Source organism: Carettochelys insculpta, chromosome 3 (assembly GCF_033958435.1).
Source record: "Carettochelys insculpta isolate YL-2023 chromosome 3, ASM3395843v1, whole genome shotgun sequence".
Taxonomy (NCBI): Eukaryota; Metazoa; Chordata; order Testudines; family Carettochelyidae; genus Carettochelys; species Carettochelys insculpta.
In genome coordinates, this window is record NC_134139.1 from 31,868,935 (window position 1) to 31,892,507 (window position 23,573).

At 43.8% G+C, this 23,573-nt stretch overlaps 2 protein-coding genes across 4 annotated transcripts in view; one reads left to right on the top strand and one right to left on the bottom strand.

The window, feature by feature from the left end:
- KCNH1 (potassium voltage-gated channel subfamily H member 1) overlaps nt 1-17,414 on the top strand; it is a 290,356-nt gene extending 272,942 nt beyond the window's left edge. Inside the window, exon 11 of the mRNA XM_074988513.1 lies at nt 16,572-17,414. Coding sequence (XP_074844614.1) covers nt 16,572-17,414 — 843 coding nt within the window. The remainder of the gene's footprint in view (nt 1-16,571) is intronic.
- Nucleotides 1-23,573, bottom strand: part of HHAT (hedgehog acyltransferase) — a 367,215-nt gene that overhangs the window by 40,326 nt on the left and 303,316 nt on the right. For 2 of the 3 annotated variants that reach the window (XM_074988516.1, XM_074988514.1), the window contains exon 14: nt 11,196-11,885. The exons of the other annotated variant lie outside the window; for it this stretch is intronic. The gene's annotated coding sequence lies outside the window, so the exon portion shown is untranslated. Of the gene's footprint in view, nt 1-11,195; nt 11,886-23,573 lie in introns of those variants that run through there. 3 annotated transcript variants of the gene reach the window in all.

Consider the following 23,573-nt stretch of genomic DNA (forward strand, 5'->3'; position numbering starts at 1 on the left):
TAGCTCATAATCTCTCTTCTGTCCATACAGCCTCATGTGCATACCAGCAGTGTCTGAGTAAGGAAAAAAGTGTTATAGCATTAAATAAAGAACATATAAAAGCCAAAGGACTCACTCTTTCTTCGATCTTACTACTCCAGAAAGGGGTGGCGGGGGAGAAGGATGAAATAAAAGCTTTGTTAAAATGTTTTGCAGGTGAAAGGACTGTGTGTGACATTTGAGTTCTGGCTGAAATAAAGCCAGATGGTGAGATGATACCTTTCACTGGACCAACTTCTGCTGATAAAAGAGATGAGCATTTAAGATACACAGGCCTAAAGATAAGCTCTGCGGAGCTCAAAAGTCTGTCTCTTTCACCAACCAAAAGTGATCCAATAAAAGATATTTCATCACCCACCTTTTCTTTCTAGTACCTAGCACCAGTACTGCTAGAACAACACTGCAAACTGCCTACAAAAAGGCATTCCTGGCGGTCCTCCTTTTATTAGGAGGAAGGAAACAGAGTTTCTAAAGTTAAACTCCTCCAGTACTTTTAAGCCTTAAATGCAGCCTATGAATATGAGGAAGTTGAAGATCTTACCTATTTTCCATTGCAAACTCTCCCTCTCTCTTTCCCACTTCACATGTGAGGATGAACTGGATTGTAATGGCTGAGGTATAGTAACAGTCAGTGTATTGTTCAGCTGGATTATTGCTGATGTGTTTTGCAAGTTTAGGGACTAATTCTACACCTACTGGAGTCCCAGTTATTTGACCCTTGCTGCAATGAGAGCCGAATTGGACCCTTAGGATTTTTCCAGATGGGTGAGTTATCTTAAGCTAACAAACAAGCATTTGTGAAGTCCCTCAGCAATTATAAGAACATAAGAATGGCCATACTGGGTCAGACCAAAGGTCCATCCAGCCCAGTATCCTGTCTGCCGACAGTGGCCAATGCCAGGTGCCCCAGAGAAGGAGAACAGAAGACAATGATCAAGTGATTTATCTCCTGCCATCCATCTCCTGCCCTTGTACTGAAGGCTAGGGCACCATACTTTACCCCTGGCTAATAGCCATTTATGGACCTCACCTGCAAAAATTTATCGAGCTCTTTTTAAAATTCTAATAGAGTCCTGGCCTTCACAGCCTCCTCCGGCAAGGAGTTCCACAGGTTGACTGTGCGCTGTGTGAAGAAAAATTTCCTTTTATTAGTTTTGAACCTACTACCCATCAATTTCATTTGGTGTCCCCTAGTTCTTGTATTATGGGAAAAGGTAAATAATTTTTCTATGTTCACTTTCTCCACACCATTCATGATTTTATATACCTCTATCATATCACCCCTCAATCGCCTCTTTTCCAGACTGAAAAGTCCCGGTCTCTCTAGCCTTTCCCCATATGGGACCCGTTCCAAACCCCTAATCATCTTAGTTGCCCTTTTCTGAACCTTTTCTAATGCCAATATATCTTTTTGGAGGTGAGGAAACCACATCTGCACACAGTACTCAAGATGTGGGCATACCATAGTTTTATATAGGGGAAGTATGATATCTTTTGTCTTAGTATCTATCCCTTTTTTAATAATTCCTAACATCCTATTTGCTTTACTAACTGCCGTTGCACACTTCGTGGATGTCTTCAGAGGACTATCCACTATAACTCCAAGATCCCTTTCCTGATCTGTCGTAGCTAAATTTGACCCCATCATGTTGTACGTGTAATTTGGGTTATTTTTTCCAATGTGCATTACCTTACACTTACCCACATTAAATTTCATTTGCCATTTTGCTGCCCAATCACTCAGTTTGCTGAGATCTTTTTGTAGTTCTTCGCAATCCCTTTTGGTTTTGCCTGTCCTGAATAACTTGGTGTCATCTGCAAACTTTGCCACCTCATTTTCTAGATCATTGATGAACAAGTTGAACAGGATCGGTCCCAGGAGTGACCCCTGGGGAACACCACTAGTTACCCCCCTCCATTGTGAAAATTTACCATTTATTCCAATCCTTTGTTTTCTGTCTTTTAACCAATTCCCGATCCATGAAAGGATCTTTCCTCCTATCCCATGACTGCCTAATTTACATAAAAGCCTTTGGTGTGGGACCGTTATTATTGCAACGGTTGGGTTGGCTGCATTTCCCCTCATCTTAGCTCCTTGTGAGAGTCCCTCCAAACTCAACACCCTGGGCTTTCTCTGATGCTGTGATGCTGATGCAGGGGCATAGCCATGGGTAGGCCTGAGTGAGCCATGGCCACCCACTTACCATCCAGGTCCAGTGCACCCCTGTTCCAGCTCGGCTTCTGTCCCTGGGCTTGCCCCACTCGTGCCAAGCGGTGCTCTTGCTGAGGAAGGGGGCAGGGTATAGGGACTTGCCCAGCCCCAGCACTCCATCTGGGGAAAAGGGATTGGGGTACAAGGCTTGCTTTGCTCAGTCCGTCAAGAGCTCCCACTGGGGGCTGAGCTCCAGGCATGGGCCTCGCCTTGCTCCGTCCACCTGGGGCTCCAGCTGTGGAGCTGGCTTGCAGACTTGCTCTGATACTTCTACCCAGCACTCTTCTGGGGAGTGGATGGAGTCATGGGGCTTGCAAGCCCCTGACTCCCACTTCCCAGCTGGGGCAATGAAATGGGGCCAGCCTCCATGCCCTGCCCCCACCCCTCCGCAGGCATGCTGAGTGGGCAGAGCTGAGCAAGTCGCCACCTCCCAACCTGACTCCCTGGCTGGGCTGTGGGGGGTGGAGTTGCACTTTTCTTCAGCCCCATCTTCCCAGGCCCCTGCCCAGATCATCTGTTGCCCCCCAGTGGATGGGAGGACTGGAGAGGGGCCACGATGGCTCCAGCATCTGCCCTCCTCCCATTTCCCACCCACCCTAAATCAGGGCTCACTTGAATGTCCAGGTTTCCTTCAGCACCGTGCTAATGTTGAGCTATAGGTACCGCATGTACTCAGATCTGCACACAGGGACACTCCCCACTGAGTTACAGGAATGATCTCCCTAGCCACTTGTGACCAAACAACAGGGAGGTTCAGCCAGTCCCCCAGCTCCCTTGTGTTGCACCCCAGAACTGTGCTGTCTTGCACTGGTCAGAACTCTGGCGGGGTAAGCTCATGACCCAGTTCACCAGCTCTTGGACATGGACCTGCACCAGCCCTTGTAATCTGACCTAAGATTCCCCCCTGCCCCCAAGAATTTCAGCCCAAGCACACAGTTTAGGTAAAATATAAAACAGGTTTATTAACAACAGGAAGACTTTAAGTGATTCTAAGTAGCAGGGTTAGCCAGCAAGTTGGTTACTTAAGAAATAAAAATAAATTTACAGTCTAACGTCTACAAACTCTGCAGGGTTTCAATCAAGCCGTGCCTCCTGCTAACAGATGGTACAAGCAGGTTACAGTTCCTCAATACACAGGCTGGGGCCGACTGCCAGCCTGGCACCACCCAACCGCAGTTCAAAGTCTTTGTCTTCCAGGTGTTGAGAAGGGAGGAGGAAGGCCAGTTAGGATGTCACTCCCTCTTTTGTGCTTCCTTCTAGCTGCTAGAGCAGAGGTTGGCAACCGCTGGCACACATGCCACTCTCCGCACGCCAGCGGCTTCAGACTGACACATGGCGGGAGCTCTGACCCCACCCCTCCTCCCCCATGCAGCATGGGGAGGGGTTGGGAGCACGTGGCCCGAGACCAACCATGGTGCAGGGCCAAAGCCCCCTTTTCCTCCCCCAGACTTCCCCTCTTCCCGTCCGCGCCTCCTCCACAGGGCTAGGGTCCTACTGTGGCACAAGGCCGGAGTGTGCAGCCCCCTCAGCGGGGCTGGGGCCAGAACCACCTCCTCCCATGGGAGCCTCCTCTTCCATGGGGCCAGAGTCCTGCCACAGCAAGGTTGGTGAGTGAGCCCCTGCAGTGGTGCAAGGCCAGAGCCCCTCCTTTTCTCCCCATAACACATGGATGGGTCCAGGGCTGGAGGCCTTCCCTGGAGCCCCAGCAGCAGTGCAGGGCTGGGGCCAGAGTCCCCCATTCCTCCCCCTGAACCTCCTCTGTGGGGCAGGGCCAGAGCCTCCCTCCCCCAAGCCTCCTCTGTGGAGCTGGAGCCGCACCCCCCCAGGAGCCTCAGCTGCAGGGCTGGGGTCCCTCTCCCCATAACCCCTCTGTGGGGCCAGGGACAGAGCCCTCTTCCCCCAAGCCTATTGTGTGGGGCTGCAGCTGGAGCCCTTCTGCAGAGTCGCCTGCTGTGGGGCTGGGACTTCAGCCCCGCTCCTTGAAGCCCCCTTTGCAGCGGGGGCCTGGCACCAGAGGCCCCCCGCTCCGCAGAGCCCCCTCTGCAGTGCAGGTTGAGACAGGAGCTGCCATCCCTGGAGCCCCCTGTATGCTTTAAGTAGGACTATTAGTGACTTTTTAAAGTATCACTGGCACTCAGGCCATACATAGAGGTCAAAAGGTCCAATTTCGACACTGCTTCAGAAAGATTGCTGACCCCTGTGCCAGAGAGATCTGAGCCGTGGTGTGGGCATCAGGCAGTCTACATCACATACCTGCCTTCGCTAAGGGATAGTAGGTTCTGTCGTTGCTGGCCCATCCGTGCTGTCTGGCCTTCCTTTGTTGTAACTGAAGGGCTGGCTTGTGGCCATTCCCAACCGCGTACCAGATGTCAGTAACACATACAGCAATATTTCATATTGTCCCATACCCTGTTAGTATGCGCAAGCCAACTGAATAGTAATGTTCAGCACATCACAGCTTTTAAAGTGATACCTCACAAGGCATACTTTGTACAAAGCTGTCCCAACATCTCAGTGGTGAAGATGAGGTACCAGGGTGCTACTCTGAGGTACGGTGTGTGACACTCCTCTAAAGCTGTATCCAGATAAGAATTTTCCTTGCAATTTTTTTCCCTTTGGTAATTTCCCTGCTGTGTGTAAATAAAGGTCTGTGTGTGTTATTGCTCTTGCAATAACACATAAGATACAGAAAAGAAATACAAGTCACGGATTTATGATTTCTGAAATAATTTAGAAGATTGTTCAGTGTGCCAAGGGGAATATGGGGTTTTGTTAAAGCCAGACAGTTATTCTTCAGCAGTTCTGTCAGTACTTAACTGCAGGTATTTACTCAGCTTCATCAATATGATATTTCCCTGGACTGCTAGACAGGGATGTTGTTTGGTCTTGTGTATAATCCATACATGAAAACTTTTTTTCCTGCTGATCATTTGATCTGTGATATTCCACTAAAATGTGACAGAGAAATAAAGTTGAGAGCAGATAAGTTGAATCCAATATTGGTTTCTAAATATTTTTCTAATTTACTGGCATCTACTCTGTTTCCTGAACTGGGGCACGTTTTTTTTTGTTTGTTTGTTTGTTTGTTTTTTTTTTGAAGAAAGAAATTTATTTGTAGGCCAATTTAGGAATGGGAAGTCTCAGTAAGGAGCAGAAAGCTGGCCAGTGAGAGTGATTGATGGTCAAGGATAGTTTTTTAAAGGTGATCATAAGCTTGGTTAGACCATATAAGTACTTTGTGTGGATAGTAGGGCTTTGCTGCTGCTATTTTGGGTTGAAGATGATGCTGGCTGAGAAATAACTAACATCTCCAAAGCTTTTGTTAGAATAGAAATAAAATCTGCTACTAAGTTCTAAACTTTCAGGCATTGCTCATAAATTATCAGCAGTAAGAAGTTGTCATTGTCAAGTCTAAAATTGTTCCTGTTGTGGTAGTATCTACCTGCCCATGACACTGTGGCTGAGATTTTCAGAAATAAGAGCCTAAAACTAGGTTCCTAAGGATAACATTGGCGTTAGAAGCTCAAGTCCCTCTGACAGTTGTAGTGGCAGGTGCAATACTGAGGCTTTTACGTAAGTGGCCTGATTTTCAGGTGCTGTACACCTCACATTTCCTGTTGACTTTCATAGGAATCATTGGGCAGTCAACATTTTTTGAGAATCGGATACTTAAAGGGCCTAAATATGAAATTGAGGCATCTAACATGAGACACTCACTTTGGAAATGCTGACCTTTGTCTCTCTGGTATGTCTGTAATGCAAAGAACACCACATGGCACAAGACTTACTTAAGAGGAACAATTCACTAAGGCCAGTGGGGCTCATGCTGAGGGCCTAATAATAGCACTGTACATGTTCCTGCTTTGGCTGGAGCCTGGGCACAGATGATACCTCTACGCTTCAATAAAAACTCCACTGCTGGCCCATGGCAGCTGACTCAGATTTGCAGGGATCAGGTCAAGAGGTTGTTTGAGGTTTGAGCTCTGGGACCTTGGTTTGAGCCTGAATCGAAATCTGAACACTATAAATAAACAGTCCATCGCTTGAGCACTGTAAGTTCAAGTCAGCTGGCATGGGCCAGCCACAGATGCTGTGTGTAGACACACCCTGAGGGCCTTACCTCTCCCAAGGTTTCAGAGGCTGAGCTGGAATGTCTACACTTATTTTTAGCTCCACAGCCTGAGCTTTGTGGAGATTCAGTGCAGTGGGTCTTTATTGCAGTGAAAACATTCCCTAAGGGTTAAACACTGACCTTGCAAGCAGAGTCTGAGTAAACAAACTATGTGGGCAAAACCAAAACAGCAGTCCTGCAACACCTTAAAGACTAACAATATTGTTTATTAGATGATGAGCATCCGTGGCACGGACCTACTTCTTCAGATCTTCTTTGAGACTTCTCTGAAGCTAGGTGGGGATTGTGCTAAGGGTGGGGGACAAAGAAAATCTACCAAACACTTGAAAGGTGTTCAGGCAACCTCACAAATGATTACTACTGGAGCATGGGGAGGATAATGAATGTAGCCTCCTGTTTTCCTTATGGATCCCTTTACTCTGCATGCTGAGGTACAGGCTGATGGTATTATGCATAGCCCTTGCATGTATTTGACCTGCCTTTTTTTTTCAGTGCTTTGATCAGTAGTAAAAGAACTGTCAATGCTGACATTTGGAGAATCATAATTACAGTTTTGTTTACAGAGTTATTGTATTGTTGGTCCTGAGATATTAGACACAGTGGGTGAGGCACTATCTTTTATTGGACTTTGCCTCCGTACTAGGACATGTCAGTAAAAGCCTTATTGAGATGACTGGAAGCAGTACACCCATCTGAGCTGTTTTTCTCCGGTTGTCTGCAAACTCAGCCTGACAACACTGCAGTAGTTATGCTCCTGGCTGATTTTAAGATTGATTTATTTATTTATTTTGTTGCAACTATGAGAGCCAGAACACTATTTTTAAATGAAAGCTGAGATTCTGGAATATGAGATGGCAGCTCAGGGAGGTGGAGTTATACCAACGTAACCCCAAATGGAGTCCTACACGAACACCCTCCATGACCTCAGAATTCAACCTTCAATTTCTTCAAGATCTAATATCAGTTTGAGCCCTCTGGATAGGACAGGCTTTTTCTTTCCTTATCCGTATCATCTCTTTTTATGCACCCTGATTCCTTCCTCTGATCCACCGCCCCAATATAAATGTCTAAGTAGGTGAGGAGCTACTGCTGCAAACCTTTCCCCACGTTCACTGTGTGCTCCAGTGCCTGAAGAGCACGAGGTGCTGCAAGAGTGTTATGCTTTTATGAATGATGCATCCAAATGGTGCAGCTATTGCCAACATTTTAACAGCTGCAGTCTCCCAGGGGAGTGTGAAATTCAGAAGTCTACCAATGAGCACAAGCTACGCTGTGCCCCAGAGAGGAATACATTTCAGGTTGGTGAAGAGGGGGAGCCGGTGCAGTGCGCATGTAAGATCCAGCCTGGAGTCTTTGCCCATTGTCCTGAAATATGTTTTAGTTCTAAACGTGTGAAGTTCTGCCTTGGTTAAAACCATTTTCTGTGACTGAAGTAGATCCCATAATGAAATGCTATAAAAACTTCAAGTATTCTCCTCCTTTCATTAAAAAAGCCACTTCTGGGGCTCTCAGATTTATATTATTTGTGTGTGTAGACCCATGCTTGAACCTTTATGGGATGTTTCCAATAGTGTTTCTCCACCATCATTGTTTTTAGTGAGACTATTTCTGAAGCCGGTATGGTCCCTACTTATTGAATCCATATACTTCCATTTTCATTCACGCTTTTCTGCCTGGCTACTTCATATACAACATGGTCTGACCATTACCCATTCATCAGGAGAGAAATTCGGGACTACATACATGATCATAATTACACATTTTTGAATGCCAGGATATTTAACTGAATTCCAAGCAACTTCAATAGAAAACCACTTAGGGAAATTGCTACCCTCAATGGGAATAATGGGGAGCAGACACCAGAGGTACTTTAGACTGGTCTTCCAATCAAGCACATTTTACTTAACTTCTTTTTTGCTGGGTTACAAGAGAGCTCTGAGATTCCTTTCCTAAAATGACAATCTCACACTTACTGTGGGTCCATTCCATGAGTGCTCAACTTTTGAAGCTGTGGAAACATATCCATCTCCTCCTATGTGAAAGAGCCTACCAAGTCTATATTCCAGGCCATAGTGTTTGAACAGAAGAGTGTCTCATGCTGCACAGTGGAGGGGTTTTTATTCAGTGGTTTTGATCATGTATCATAGCGCAGTAAGCATGGTATAGCATTAACATGTGCAATCCTGTGGAACTTCTACAGGGTGTTGGAACAACCTCAGGATTGGGTTAAAATATATGTGTAAAGTGCAGCAAGCTGAAGATTGCAGACAATATAGGTAACAGAATTAAACAGCAAATGTAAATAGATTCTGTACATTCATTGAACCAATTTAAGATAAAAATTTCTTGTGTGAGAACCGCTAAAATGAAAATACGATCTATGCAGTGCAGCAATTCTTACTTGCCATATTAACTTGCAGCATTTTAAATTACTGCAATTTTGAAATCACCCAAGAAGGACCAATTAACTGTTCATTAAAAAGACGAACTTAGGGCCAAAACTTTACTTTGAGATAAGAAGTAACATTTTTTTAAAAGTGTCTAACTGTCTTAGGAGCAGTAAGGTCCATTTCCAAAAGTGATGTAGGCTCTTTGCAGCCTAAATCCTTTGACTTTCAAGAGACTTAGGCTCCGAAGTGGACATGGAACACCTAGTATTCCTAAGTGTTAAACAAATGTCTCAATCATCCAAGGGATTAGTGATGGAAAATAATCAAAGGCATGAAACTAATTCCATATGAGACCTGTCTGAAAAGATTCTCCCTCGGAGGAGGAGGAGGAGGCTAAAATGGGACATGAGTAGACAATAGTGAGCACACTCTCCCAGCCTCAGTTTACACAGTAGTGTCTAAAAGCACAATCTAAGCCCGAGTGTGGGCTGCTGATTTATTTAGCAGAATGCCCTTTTCAAACTGGAGCATGGGATTTCATACAGCTGGTCCCTCCAGGAAAGTAGTCTGTCCTGTGCTAGTGGCAGTAATTTGTTGCTTTGGCTGAAATCCTTCCAATCCATTTAGCAAAGTATGCAATGCTGCACAGGTATCTAAGGATGGAGCATCTGTCTTGGCACTTGGCTTGCGCCCAGCAGTACGAGATTTGATCATCCATGAAAGGGATGACAATCATCTCCTTTTAGTTAAGCAAAAATACTAAATCTTCCAATGTATGGATGGGATGTTTCCAGCATAATTCATTATGAATGACAGCACAACATATAAAACAAGCAATGTAGCATTCGGTAGAGCCTGAAATATAGGGTGAGAGATTGCAGCTAGGAGCTGCAATCCAAGTTTGCTTATTAGGCTCAGTCCACTGTAGCATATCACTGTCATTTCTGTTAGTTAACGAGGTAATATGAATGCCTCTGGGTTGCACACTTGATAAGATGACTCTGTACTAGAGGATTGATACAAAATTTTAGAGCAACAAAAAATAAAAATGATCTAGACCCCCATATAGTGTGTTTGTTTGTATCAGTCCATTGTCCTCTTTGCCTCAGTACTGATCAGAAAACGATCCACTGCGAGCAGCAATTTGCATGTTTCATTATAAACAGTTTATCTCCCCTTCAAAACAAGTAAGAGTCCCATATGCAGTCCTGACAAGCCTCCTGAATTACCACATCACGTCGAACAATTACCATAAGGCTTCAGTGGAGTCATGCAATGCAACCCATAAGTAAGAAGCAGACGTGAGAAAGTACAGCATTAGCCAAGCTGCCATAGTAAAGGATATATTGTGACACGTATCTGTGCATTGTCTTACAAATTTAAAAAGCTGAGTCTCAATTCTTACCAAAGGCTTCAGCTAAAAGAGCCAGCACTTGGGTGTCCCCAGAGAAACACATTTCAGGTTTGACTCTGCACAGTACGGGTACATCTACACTTGCAGTCCTCTTTAAAAAGAGGTATGCAATTGAGGTATAAATTTGCATAATTGGCACCTCATTTGCATATTCAGGTTTCAAAATAGCTTCTTTCGAAAGAAGAAAGCCAGTGTAGCTGCTGCTCTTTCAAAAGTAAACCCATCTTCGAAACAATCCTTCTTCCCTTTATTTAATGGGAAGAAGGATTCTTTCAAAGATGAGGTTTACTTTCAAAAGAGCAGCGTCTACACAGGCTTTCTTCTTTCGAAAGAAGCTATTTCGAAATAAGAATATGCAAATGAAGTGAAATACGCAAATTTATACCTCATTCGCATTTTCAATTTACCTCATTTGTATACCTCTTTCGAAAGAGGAGCGCAAGTGTCGACGCGCCCTTTGGGGGTGGAGTACTGCACACAATTCTGTCAGTGAACAGGGCAGGGAAACCAGGGGTTCAGATGTTGCCTTTGGAGAGTACCTCACAAATAACGCAAAGTGTAACTTGTGCTCTGTGTAATCTGGAAGCTTGTCACTCTTACCAACAGAAGTTGACCCCATAGAAGATATTCTCTCACCCACCAGGCCTCTTGCAGTTGCAAACAGGTAGGCTGTGTCTACACCAGCCCAAAACTTGGAAATGGCCATTTCGAAGTTTACTAATGAAGCACTGAAATACATATTCAGCGCCTCATTAGAATGGCGGCAGCCACGGCACTTCGAAATTGACGCAGCTCGCCCAGACACGGCTCCTTTTCGAAAAGACCCTGGCAATTTCGAAATCCCCTTATTCCTATCTGCTGTTAGGAATAAGGGGATTTCGAAGTTGCTGGGGTCCTTTCGAAAAGGAGCCCCGTCTGGATGAGCCGTGCGGCAGTGAGCTGCAGCAATTTCGAAGTGCTGCGGCTGCCGGCATTCTAATAAGGTGCTGACTATGTATTTCAGCTCTTCATTAGTAAACATCGAAATGGCCATTTGCATGGCCATTTCCAAGTTTTGGGCTAGTGTAGCCATAGCTGTAGTGAGGTGCTTGACTGGGATAAAGGAGGGGAGCTCATGCATCAGCCAATGTCTCAGACAGTCCTACTCTTTACACGTATGTCCACATTACTGGGGACTTTTCAGGAATGGATGTGCATTGGAGCTTGAGACACCATGTGGAGAACTGTACCAGTGGCCACATTTTCAAGAGTTCAGTGCTCAACTGGTCCCATTTAGATACCTGAATGACAAACAATAGGAACTGCTGGTACTGACCACTCCTCAAAATCTTCCCTATTGTATCCACCTTCTTGGGCCTGCTTGTAACTTCTAGTCACTCTCGGCCTGAAGCCCAGCACCCTTGCATATCTTTCCTGTGCATCAAGCCAGGACTTGCACAGCTGGGATCTGGACATGCTGCTGCTTCCCAGAACTCTCACTGGTTGATTCAGCACCTGTGCGCGTGCTGTGCTAATAGCAGCGTCCATCAGATCTTATGTCAGATGGAATTACAGTGTCCAGGCATAAACACTGTGAGACAGTCCCCATTTGCTGTGGGAACTTTGGTCTGTTGTTGAGCAGAACCAGCATTTGCAATGCTCTCCTTTCTTGTTATTACAGCCCACTTCTTGTCACCACTTTCTGTGTACGTTCTGCACCTGTGGAGAAAAGGTACATGCTAAACCAGGCAAGTCAGGTTTCAACTTATCTCGGAACATTCACGTGTGAATTAAAAACAGGTTAGCTAAGTTGGTTTAAGTGGCATAACTTTTGTCTGTGGACAAGCCCATATTTTGGGGCACGGTATTAATTATTTATTCTGACTGGGAGTGACGCATTTTGTTTTGCAAAGCAGACTCCTTTGTCCCATTTTTATGGCTCTACTCCAGGGTTTCCCAGCCTATGGGTTGGGACCCAAATGTGGGTCGTGATTACATTTCAGAAAGGTCACCTGTTGGGCTGGGTGGCTCTTAAGAAGCCATTCACACTGAAGTGGTACTCAACTTCTTAACTGGATTAACAGCTGTCAGGCAGCTAAACCAATCCATTAAATTGAGAACCATTTCAGCTGCAGGGCAGAGAACTGTATACCTCAGGAGCAGGGCTCAGCTCAGGTAAGGTGGGGGCCTGGGTCTGAGGTTGGGAGGGTGGGGGAGAGAGAGAGCAGAGCTGATCAGCTCCCTGGCTTCTGGCCTCTGCAGGAGGTGGGGGTCCCTAAGCCAGGTTTCCGCAGGACTCCTCTAGCCCTCTCCAGCCCGTGTGTGACTCCTTTAGCCCCCTACAGCCCAAGTGCGACTCCCCTCACCCCTGAGTGTGACTTCCCTAGCCCCCTGCAGCCCCTGAGTGACTCCTCGCCCCTGACTGTGGGGTTTAAGCCAGGTGGAGCAGTTTGGGAATGAGTGTCTTTCCACTGCCACAACTCTATTAACTATAGTAAATGTAGTGTTATTATTTTATTAATATATTTTCCCTTTTCTATGAAATAACTATTACAAATATATAAACATGAGGGGGCACAATTTTATATTCTTGCCTCAGGTGCAAAATTAGTTAATTATGGCACTCTGCTCCCTGCCCCCCATTTCTGAATTGCCTTTGGTCACCAAGTCTTCCTGAATTGTCAGAATGGGTCCTCATCTGGAAAAGGTTGGGAACCACTGCTCTGCTCCAAGCTGACTTTCCTAATTATTGCCATTTCCTGAAAGGACAGTGGCAAATACTCTTTCATGTTTTAATAAACCAAACAAGCAGTTGTGTAGCACTTTAAAGACTAACAAAATAATTTACTAGGTGATGAGCTTTTGTGTGGCAGACCCACTTCTTCAGATCTCCAGATCTGAAGAAGAGGGTCTGCTGCATGAAAGCTCATCACCTAATAAATTATTTTGTTAGTCTTTAAAGTGCTACACAACCGCTTGTTTTGTCAGAATACAGACTAACACGGCTACATTTCTTACTATTTTTCATGTTTTGTTTATGTTTAGCCTCCTCTCTAAAGCTTGAAAATGAAATGTCCTTTCCTACTAATTTCAAATTTTCACACTGGCAAATTTTGAATAACAGGCTCACCATTAAGTTCCTTTCCTTTCTGAATACGCAGGAATTAACGCAACTGCTTTATGCATGCCTGCACAGCTCTGAGGAACAAGTACAAGCATGCACATTGGCTGTGGCTACACTAACCCCCGCCTTTCAAAAGTGGGATACTAATGAGCCACTGTGGCAGATGCTAATGAGGCATTGGTATGACTATGCAGCGCCTCATTAGCATAACGGCAGCCATGCATGTTTCGAAAGTGCTGCTTTCAAAACGCATGCTGCTTGTGTAGACGGGGGCCTTTTGAAAGGACCGTCCTGGATTTTGAAAGCCCCTTCTTCCCAAAACCAAATGGGACGAAGGGGCTTTCAAAATCCAGGAGGGTCCTTTCAAAAGGCCCCTGTCTACACAAACAGCTGTGTTTCAAAAGCAGCACTTTCAAAATGCATGTGACTGCCATTATGCTAATGAGGTGCTGCATATTCATGGTAGTGCCTCATCAGCATCTGCTGAAGTGGCTCATTAGCATCCCCCTTTTGAAAGGGGGTGCTAGTGTAGCCATGGCCCTAGTGTGTGGTGTGAAAACAGTACCGCCTCTTACCACAGATTGCACCTCTAAAATCTGGTACTCTCTGGTCAGAAGCATCCATGGTCCTACAGGACCACGGATGTTGCTGGACCAGACAGCCTGGGAGCCAGCTGGGAGTCAGGATGCAATCCCGGCTAGGCTGGTGACAGAGTGCTAGGGGAGCCATTGCCGTGGTCCAGGAGCCAGGGAACTGAGACCAGAGAGTCACTGCCTCAGCTCCCAGCCAAGCCATGGCAGCTCTGTCTCCCAGCCCTTCTGTGGCTGACACAGCAGGGTTGGAAACCAGGGAGGCTGGAGCCACTGTGGAAGGGCCAGTGGGGTGGGGCAGCCCAGCAGGCACTCTGGCCAGGGCCATCAGCAGGGTGCCAGCCAGCTGAGGGGCTGGCAGCAAGGAATCACCCCATTCTGGCAAACTCCCTTGTTCAGGGCAGATCTGGTGCTAGACCAGGGAGGTCCACCTTTTATTTTAATATAAATTCCTCTGTGACAGGGAGTTGGGTTTATTTGATCACTTTCAATTGACAATCACAACCTTGGGTATTTTTTGCCTCATTACAGTAACTTTGGACTGGGTTCTATTTAAGGAACCAAAGAGGACTAGGCACCCCACTCCCTTGATTTCAGTGACAGCTGGGTTCTTGACTCTTTGAAAACCTCACATTTTGGAACTAAATTATTTGAATACCAGATTTGAGTGAACCCTATTGTCTTGCTTGGAAAACACCAACAATGATAAAGAGTTCCACAGTTGTTGAGGGGACCAATCACCAGTCAAGTTAGAGCAGCCTTAGACCAGGTCTGGCACAGATCAGCCCACAAGCTCAACAAGTTGTTAGTAGAGCTGGTAAAGAAATGGGCTGACTTTGATGGAAACTGTGTCCCTTTTTGATCAAAGTTTAATTTCTGAAGTTTTTCCAACTAGCTCTAATTATCAGCTCCATGGCAGCCCCCACCATTTCAATGAGCAGAGCACACTCATCATTCTCCTATTTTGTCTATCTACTCAAACTCCTTTTATCCTCCAGAGTAACTTATCAGCATTCATCTCATAAGAAAATTGTTACAAGAAAAGGAAGAGAGAAGACAATTTTTGTAAAGTACCTCAGAGACAACAGTAAACGAGCATGCCTATGAATTAATCTTGGTAGTACAACCCTACTTAGCCATCTGAGCCGCACTAAAACAATTAGGAAGTTCGCGTGATGAGCAGTAAGTGAGCTCAAGGACAAGCATGCCTGAAAAACATGAAAGTGGCTATTCGTAATAGTGAAAAATGGGTACACTGATGAATCCCAAGCCCCAATAGTATAGTACCTGTTAGAAGAAATGACTGTGATTGTCAGAGTTACACTTGAAGATTTACCCTGCATTGCTGGGTTCTTTAATGCAATTCATTTTTGATTTTTTGGAAAATAGAATGAAAATGTATATTTCCTTTTACTCCTTGTTCTGGGGTGGGGCTGGGGATGAGGGGTTCAGAATGCAGGCAACCACAGCCCTCTCTCATTCCAGCAGCTTGGAACAAGGGGAGAAGTGCCTCTTCATGGCCACTGCAGCACCAGTGGGCCCAGCTGGGGCAGGAGTGCATGTCCCCCCAGCTGGGGCAGCTCTGGGTTCATCTGTCCCAGCCAGAATAAGGAATGAAGGAAACAGAGCACATCCCCTTGCTCCCTGATGAAGGGGAACAGCTAGTAATGGTCCTGTATGCACTGGGGAGGAAGGTGCTTCACTCCCCTGTCTTCCCTAAAGGGAGTCTGGGATGTAGGAGGGTTGGGGCTGTCCCAGATGGAGGTGGGGGCGAGGAGATGCAGCCAGCCCTTTTCACCTGCTTGGCAATTTTCTCTCGTTTTGGTATGGTTTTCTGAGAAGTAGTTTCATTCCAGGCACATCCCATTTTCCTGGCACAACCAAACCTTCATCTTGCTTTAAGTTATGGTAAGAGGAAGCTTTGTACTAAATTTGGTGGCCCTCGCTCTTAACATTTAAGACGAGTTCTTGAACAGGTAGACAGACAGCTCACATATATAGCAGATTTAGAGTGACACCATCTCATCTTGCCCCTTGGAAGGAAACAATTTATTTCCCAATATTTTTGGAATCATATAAGCTACATCTACACTAGAAATGTCTTGTCGATAGCGACGTGTCGACAGAGTGCATCTACACGCAAAAGCAGATTGACAGGGCAAATCCACTCTGTTGACAGAGAGCAGCCAGACTGCCCTGCACTCTGTTGACAGAAGGGCTGAACGGAAGCTCTGCAAACAGGGCTGCCGAGTGAACCGGAAGCCCTCTCTGTCAACAGAAGTGTCTGCCCTGCACTTCTGTCGACAGGAGCGTTATTCCTCACATTTTTGAGGGCTAACACTGTAAAGATAAATTCGGTGCTCTGTCGAGACTGTCGATAGAACACATTATGTGTAGACACTTGCTGAGTTATGTTGACAGAGGGAGCTTTCGGTTGACACAACTCTAGTGTAGACACAGCCATAATGTACAGAGCATGCTTCTAAATACCAAGAGATCCCACATTATACACAGTATAAGCCACCTAAGGCTTCAAGCAGTAACATTAACATAAACGTGTGTTGCTGCTGCGGTAAGCTGCATTTTACTTCTAATTTTGTTAACAGAGATCAAGCTTCTCTAGTCCTCTTTCTTCTCCACTGTGATCTTTATGTAATTCATAACTGTGTGAAATACATTTCCTTTCTGCAGATTGTGTTCCGGAAGATCAGCGATGTCAAACGTGAAGAAGAAGAAAGGATGAAAAGGAAGAATGAAGCACCTCTGATTCTACCACCAGATCACCCGGTCCGTCGGCTGTTTCAAAGATTCAGGCAACAGAAAGAAGCCCGTTTAGCAGCAGAAAGGGGGAGGGATCCAAATGATTTGGATGTGGAAAAGGGCAATATTCTGGCAGAGCACTCTCGCACTATTGTGAAAGCCAGCATTGTAACAGTCAGGGAGAGCCCTGCAACTCCTGTCTCATACCAGTCTGCTTCAACATCCGGCGTGTCTGATCTTGCCAAACTGCAGGCCCCTACATCGGACTATGCAGGCTGCAAAGTGTCTGGTGACTACCCAAGACGTAAAGGCTGGACCAAATTCAAAGATGCTTGCGGAAAGGGGGAAGACTGGGACAAAGTATCCAAAGCCGAATCCATGGAGACTTTACCAGAAAGAACTAAAACGTCCGGAGAGACTACACTAAAGAAGACAGACTCTTGTGACAGTGGCATTACAAAAAGTGACTTGCGCTTGGATAATGCTGGGGACACCAGGAGCCCTCAGGACCGAAGTCCTGTCCTTACAGAAGTCAAGCATTCTTTTTATCCTATCCCAGAACAGACTCTTCAGGCTACCATGCTGGAAGTAAAGCATGAGCTGAAAGAGGACATCAAGGCTTTAAACACAAAAATGAGCAGTATAGAAAAACAGCTTGCTGAGTTACTGAGAATATTAACCTCAAGAAGAAGCTCTCAGTCACCACAGGAGCTGTATGAAATATCAAGGCCCCAGTCCCCAGAATCAGAAAAGGACATTTTTGGAGCAAGCTGAGATGTTTCTTTTTAAAACCATCAAAAACCCCATACAAATAAACACCCTCCCCCAACCATTTTAAATTTATCCTTTCTTGATGAAAACCAATGAGGGATCAGTTCACTAAGCATGTTCCTTGTCTCTAAAAAGGTACAGTAATAGAAATTGCAACCTCATGTCAAGACGGCAGCTGACATTGAAGTCTTTTTGACAGCAAGGGTACAGTTTATAATGTTTTTTTTTGTCCTTCATTGGTGCATCTTTTCTTCTACGCTTTATGGTATTTGGATAATCATTTTTAAAACAGCAGCCATTCCCACAAGCATTAGGTGACCTCAGAGAAGTTTCTAGAGCATGCCTTACATACCCAGCTTATTTTTGTATAGATAAATAAGGACTTGCCAGGGTGCTTACATTCTTTACCAATCTTTTTCTTTTTTGCTGATGCTCTCTTCATCACCTGTATATGTTAAATATCACAGTATACTTTCATACTGCAATGATAATGTGATGATATGTAGGCAGTTCATATGTTTTTAATTTAAAAAGAAATATGCACTACTCAATTTTGAAAGGTATCTGTGGGTGGGGTTATGTAGCACCCCCGAAAAAGCCTGAAACTTCCTACATGTTATTTAAAAATCTAACACATAATGTTAAAGAAACTGTAGTAGGCAAAATCCTCATATATCCACTGTACTGAAGATGAGGTCTTCCAAGTCTTCAATGGCAGGGACATTGGATTCTCCAAATCTAATAATTTATAAAGATGCAGTTGTATGTTGTTAGTTTTGCTCTCCTGTTACTTGATGTTTTTTACATAAACTGCAGAGGACAAAGAACTGGGAATGAAGTATACTTGTGCATATTGCTTCCTAGAATATGAAGCACTGCAATATATCAGTGATACTGCCCCATTCATCAGGTTGCCAATTCATTATGAAAATATACTGTGCCATTTATTAGTCTAGTCAGAAAATTATCCTTCAGAAGTTTCTATTCTGCTATTGTTCTTTCTTTGTTCATAGTTGAAGGCTCTCACAAGCTTTTTTTTTAAGAATTTAGATTGTTGCAGTTCTCTGTTTTCTCTCAAAATCTAAAGTTATTGTTCTTATGCTAATCTTGCTAGCATGTCCACACAAATAATAAACAATAGGACCAGGTTTAGCATATGCTAGTGCCAAGGGACACCCCCTACCCAAAAAAGAAAAAAAAATCTGCTCCTTAAAGGAGGACTGTTTCCAAACCATACACTTGATGATGCTCGTGGGCGCAGATACAAGCACTTTACCAAAGCTAGTATATAACATCAATCATCAGATAAGGTAGTTTAGCCAGCATCCTGGCCTTGATATGTAAGGATACAGTTAGAGTGAACACTAACATTGCATTTAGCAATGCTTTAGGGATCTGATATGTGATATAACATTTTCTGTTCATTTCTATCTGATAAACAAGTAGTGACTTTATCTTTTGACAGTACAAACTTACTTCCAAAGGAAATGTGACTTTTGTGTAAGGTTCGATTCTTAGTAGATAATGGGGCTGCGAGGGAAAGCAAGTAATTTGAAAGGGTTTCTGATGGTACATCTCTGAAAATATTTCCATTAATTGCAATATTTTTGAGAAGCAACTTTGTGGAAACAATTCTTTTGGTGGTTAAGAATGAAAACATATCAGCAAATCTCACACAGAAGCACAAGGTGCCATTTTGCTTACTTCATTGAGGACTCTGTGGTTAGTTTTCTCTAGTGCTAATTGGTGTCTGTGCTGTACCAAAGACATACAGTATTAGGGAAAGCTTTATTTGAGCAAACACTCACTGTATGATTGCAGACCTATTTTTAACTGCTGCTTTATAGCAAATTTAAAAGTAATAGCTGTGCTGTGATTAACAGAATAAATTCAAACACATGCACACTTTTCAGTTTAGGACCACTAAGTGGGTTTTCATAGATCAACTATCACACGAGTTAATGGATTTATTGATTTTAAAGTCATATTAATGTTTAAAGCCTAAAATTACAATCATTGAGCCAATGAATCATTTATACTGGGCTTGATGGTCCTGAAAGCCCCAAAAAATGTTTTGGCTGCAGGCAAGAGTTTAACTTCTATATCTGTTCCAAGTGGGATTTGCTTATATTCCAAACATTAGTTTTTCTGGGTAAAATTTTCAAAAATGCTTAACTCACATTGAAAATCAAAGCAACTTTGGGCTGCTTGAAAAATTGACCCATCCATCTTCCACTGGCAAATACAATCCCTATGTTTCTATTTGCTGGTGAAGTACTACAATATAGGTACAGAAGAATGAGAGACACAATTGCAGTTATTTAGCTTTGTCTAACTGATAGCTGATTCAGCCCACTCAGTTAGCCTAATGACATTTGTGTTAGCCTAGTGACTGTTTTGATGTTGGTGTTGCTGAGGGTCTAATGTTGGAGGGGCAGGGCTAGAACTCAATAGCTCTGTAATTATGGTACTGAAATGAATGTGGGTCTGCACTTCTTGTAGTTCAATACAATCACTGCCTGAGGCCCTGCCCCTCTGAATTACAGTCACAGAGCCAGGAGCGTTCTTCTAGAAGGTGTTTGAAGCTAAAGAAGGTTTATCTGTGTTATTCTGTGACGTATGAAGACTTCATGAGTTACAATGTGCTTTAGAATTATGGTTAATATTTCATCACTGTATGGTCCAAATGGAGCTTTCTTACACCCATATAAATCCAGAGTATCAATCCTCCAGGTCAGTGAATGCGCTCCAGACTCACCTAGCGTAATGGACACCGGACATTGGCCCATAAAGGCTGTGTGAACGGTCAGCTATTCAGTCTAGTTGTAGGCGTTAGTTACAGCGCTCAATGATTCCCATACATGGCAAAATAATTTTTTAAAAAGTTTCAGAGAGGTAGCCGTGTTAGTCTTTTTCAGCAAAAGTGAGTCCTATGGTCTCAGAAGCATCTGGTGAAGTTGGCTCCAGGCCATGAAAGTTCGTTAGTCTTTAAGGTGCCACAGGACCCCTTGTTTCTTTTTTAAAAAGTGGCTGTGTAGGATCACAGTCAGTCAGTTTTTAGAGACGCACGCTGGCCTGTGAACAAAAGTTGTATAGTGTTCCTAACACCAAATCAGAGCTCTGAATTATTTCTTGCATTTTTTTTTCTGCTTCCTTGTTTATTAGTGATTATTTTTCTGGAAAACTATTTTTAAATATCCTCATTTTATTCATTTTTAGACCCGGAGGAATGCTACAGATCGAATTCTATTAAGCACCAAACATTTGTAAATACTGTAAAGACAATACACACCACCTTCTGGTACAATATTGCTACAGTATTACAACTTGTTGATAATCTTCATTGACCTCTGCAGAATGCTATTTTATACTTTTTTTGTTTTTTTTTAACTTTAAAGTTGTAATTAGGTTGCAAATTGAATGCAGGTAGTTCAGATAAAGTAATATGTTTTGGTTAAAGTGGCAGGTTTTAGGTGTCAGTACTTAAATTATGTGAATTATCCCTAGTGCTCTAGGATTTAAAAAAAAATCTCTGTTCAGATACATTTTCTTCTGTCTGATATCACAGTATGCTACTAAAATCATCATTCTTGCTTTAAATTTTATTCACAGTGCTGTCCCGATTTCCAGAAAACATCAGTTTAACAGCTGCGAAGGTGATGTTCTACTTCTGCAGTACTTCACTTTAATGAACCGAAAGAGCTATTTGCTGTGAATATCCTGGTGATTTTTTTTTTGACTCGGTGATAAGTTTGTGGAACAACTTTAACACAATTTTTGTCTTTACTCTATAAAACTCAGTGTGTATGATTACATATATACGTGTACACGCACGCACACACACACATACATATTTATGTATGTATAGATAAGTCTTCGGATTGGATATCAGTCAAATAACAGCACATCTTTCATTTAATGATAAAGGTTCAAGAAGGGAACATAGGTTTTCCACAGTAGGTATCCACTGAAATGTTCTAAGCTGGTATGTTTCTGTAAATCATTAACCTTTTCAGGCCACAGCATTTCTTTGGTTTCTCTGTTAGGTCTGAGGTGTCTTAAGCTGACTAGTTTATGATGTTGTGACTAATGAGAACTGGCAAACAATGTGACAACCAGAAATTAGAAATACGCATGAGGCTCAAAAACACTTTGGCATAATTGCACCTGGTTCATAATCCAAAGCTTGTTGCCATTCATTGTAACTCTAAAGCAAAGTTGCTCTAGTACTGGTTCTCGTTTATTTCCCTAGGATGGAGTCCAGAATAAATGCTTTTGTCTTCTGGTACCAGGTGCTGTCTCAAAGGTGCTGAGAATACTATACTTACAATGGATCAGTGTCTTTGAATGACTTGCGTCTTAAACATTTCACTGCACCTCTATTTTCTTACCGTAGCAGGGGTGGGGGGGGGGGGTAGAAATGTACTTGCCATGTTGGTCTCTGAATTCTTGACTTCAACACAGAGGAAGCCAGTAGACAAAGGCTATCTCCTGTGAGTATATAGGCAATAAAGTCTGTATTTCACCTGTACTTCTGAGTAATAAAGACACACATCTCACAGAAAGCCCCACAAATTCAATGTGAGAGGTACGGTAAGTACTGAGGTTTACTGTATTATTGTTCTAGACCACACTGTTGTGGTGAACATTGATTCAATTAATTAAAACTAAAGCTTCCTGCAATAAAACATTCAACACTTGGCCTTAAGACAAGTGAGTTCAACTGTGGTTCAGTTCTGTAGTGTTTACAGTGTTGTCTAAATATAAAGCACTTTGATTAGCTTTCTAAGTCTAATGGAAGTCACTTGTAGGTAATTACTTATTGCCTTCTTCTTAAATAAATTACTCCAGCAGCCCTTTACCCAAACAAAACATTGTCTGAACAATTTTATATATCAGGGAGCTGACACATCCTGTCACTGACGTGTTCGTGTCTAGGGTTTGTTTTTTAAGTTCAGTAAAGCTGATGTGACTTTACCTGAAGCTGTTATTTGTTTCAAACTGATGTGTGTTGTGTAAACATATCTGATGTGTAATCCCAGAGCATCTCTGTAACTGGATTTAAATACCCAATGTTAATGAAGTAGCTCGGGGTTTTCATGAAACTGTTCTGAAAAACTGGTGAGTTTATTTATTTGTTTATTTAGTCTTATTCCCACTGAATACATCACTATAGCTGTGTCTACACGTGCACGCTCCTTCAAAGTAGTGGCACTAACTTTGAAATAGCGCCCGTCATGGCTACACGTGCCGGGCGCTATTTCGAAGTTAACTTCGACATTAGGCGGCGAGACGTCAAAGTCGCTAACCCCATGAGGGGATAGGAATAGTGCCCTACTTCGACGTTCAATGTCGAAGTAGGGACCGTGTAGTCGTTGCGCGTCCCGCAACTTCGAAATTGCGGGGTCCGCCATGGCGACCATCAGCTGAGGGGTTGAGAGACACTCTCTCTCGAGCCCCTGCGGGGCTCTATGGTCACCGTGGGCAGCAGCCCTTAGCCCAGGGCTTCTGGCTGCTGCTGCGGCAGCTGGGGATCCATGCTGCAGGCACAGGGTCTGCAACCAGTTGTCGGCTCTGTGTATTTTGTGTTGTTTGTTTAGTGCAACTGTGTCTGGGAGGGGCCCTTTAAGGGAACGGCTTGCTGTTGAGTCCGCCCTGTGACCCTGTCTGCAGCTGTGCCTGGCACCCTTATTTCGATGTGTGCTACTTTGGCATGTAGACATTCCCTCGCAGCGCCTATTTCGATGTGGTGCAGCGCAACGTCGAAGTTGAACATCGACGTTGCCAGCCCTGGAGGACGTGTAGACGTTATTCATCGAAATAAGCTATTTCGATGTAGGCTTCACGTGTAGACGTAGCCTAAGTTAGGGAAAGAATCACTTTAGCTGTAGTGGGGAAGTTCAATAATCTTGTATCAGGATTAACTGCTATATAAAGAAATACAACTTTTTCTAATGAATGTGCTATAGTACTGTACTACATAGAATCAATATTTGTACATCTGTTGGAAATCTGTCTGCGTTTAAATATTTAGCCACCACTGCATGGACACTTTATGGATATGCAGTTATGCAGTTGCTCTGGCGCTTTTAAATGTGTTTCACTTGTTTTCATTGCCTCAGAAACCCACCAAATACTCTCATATTTCTTTTTCTTTGCATT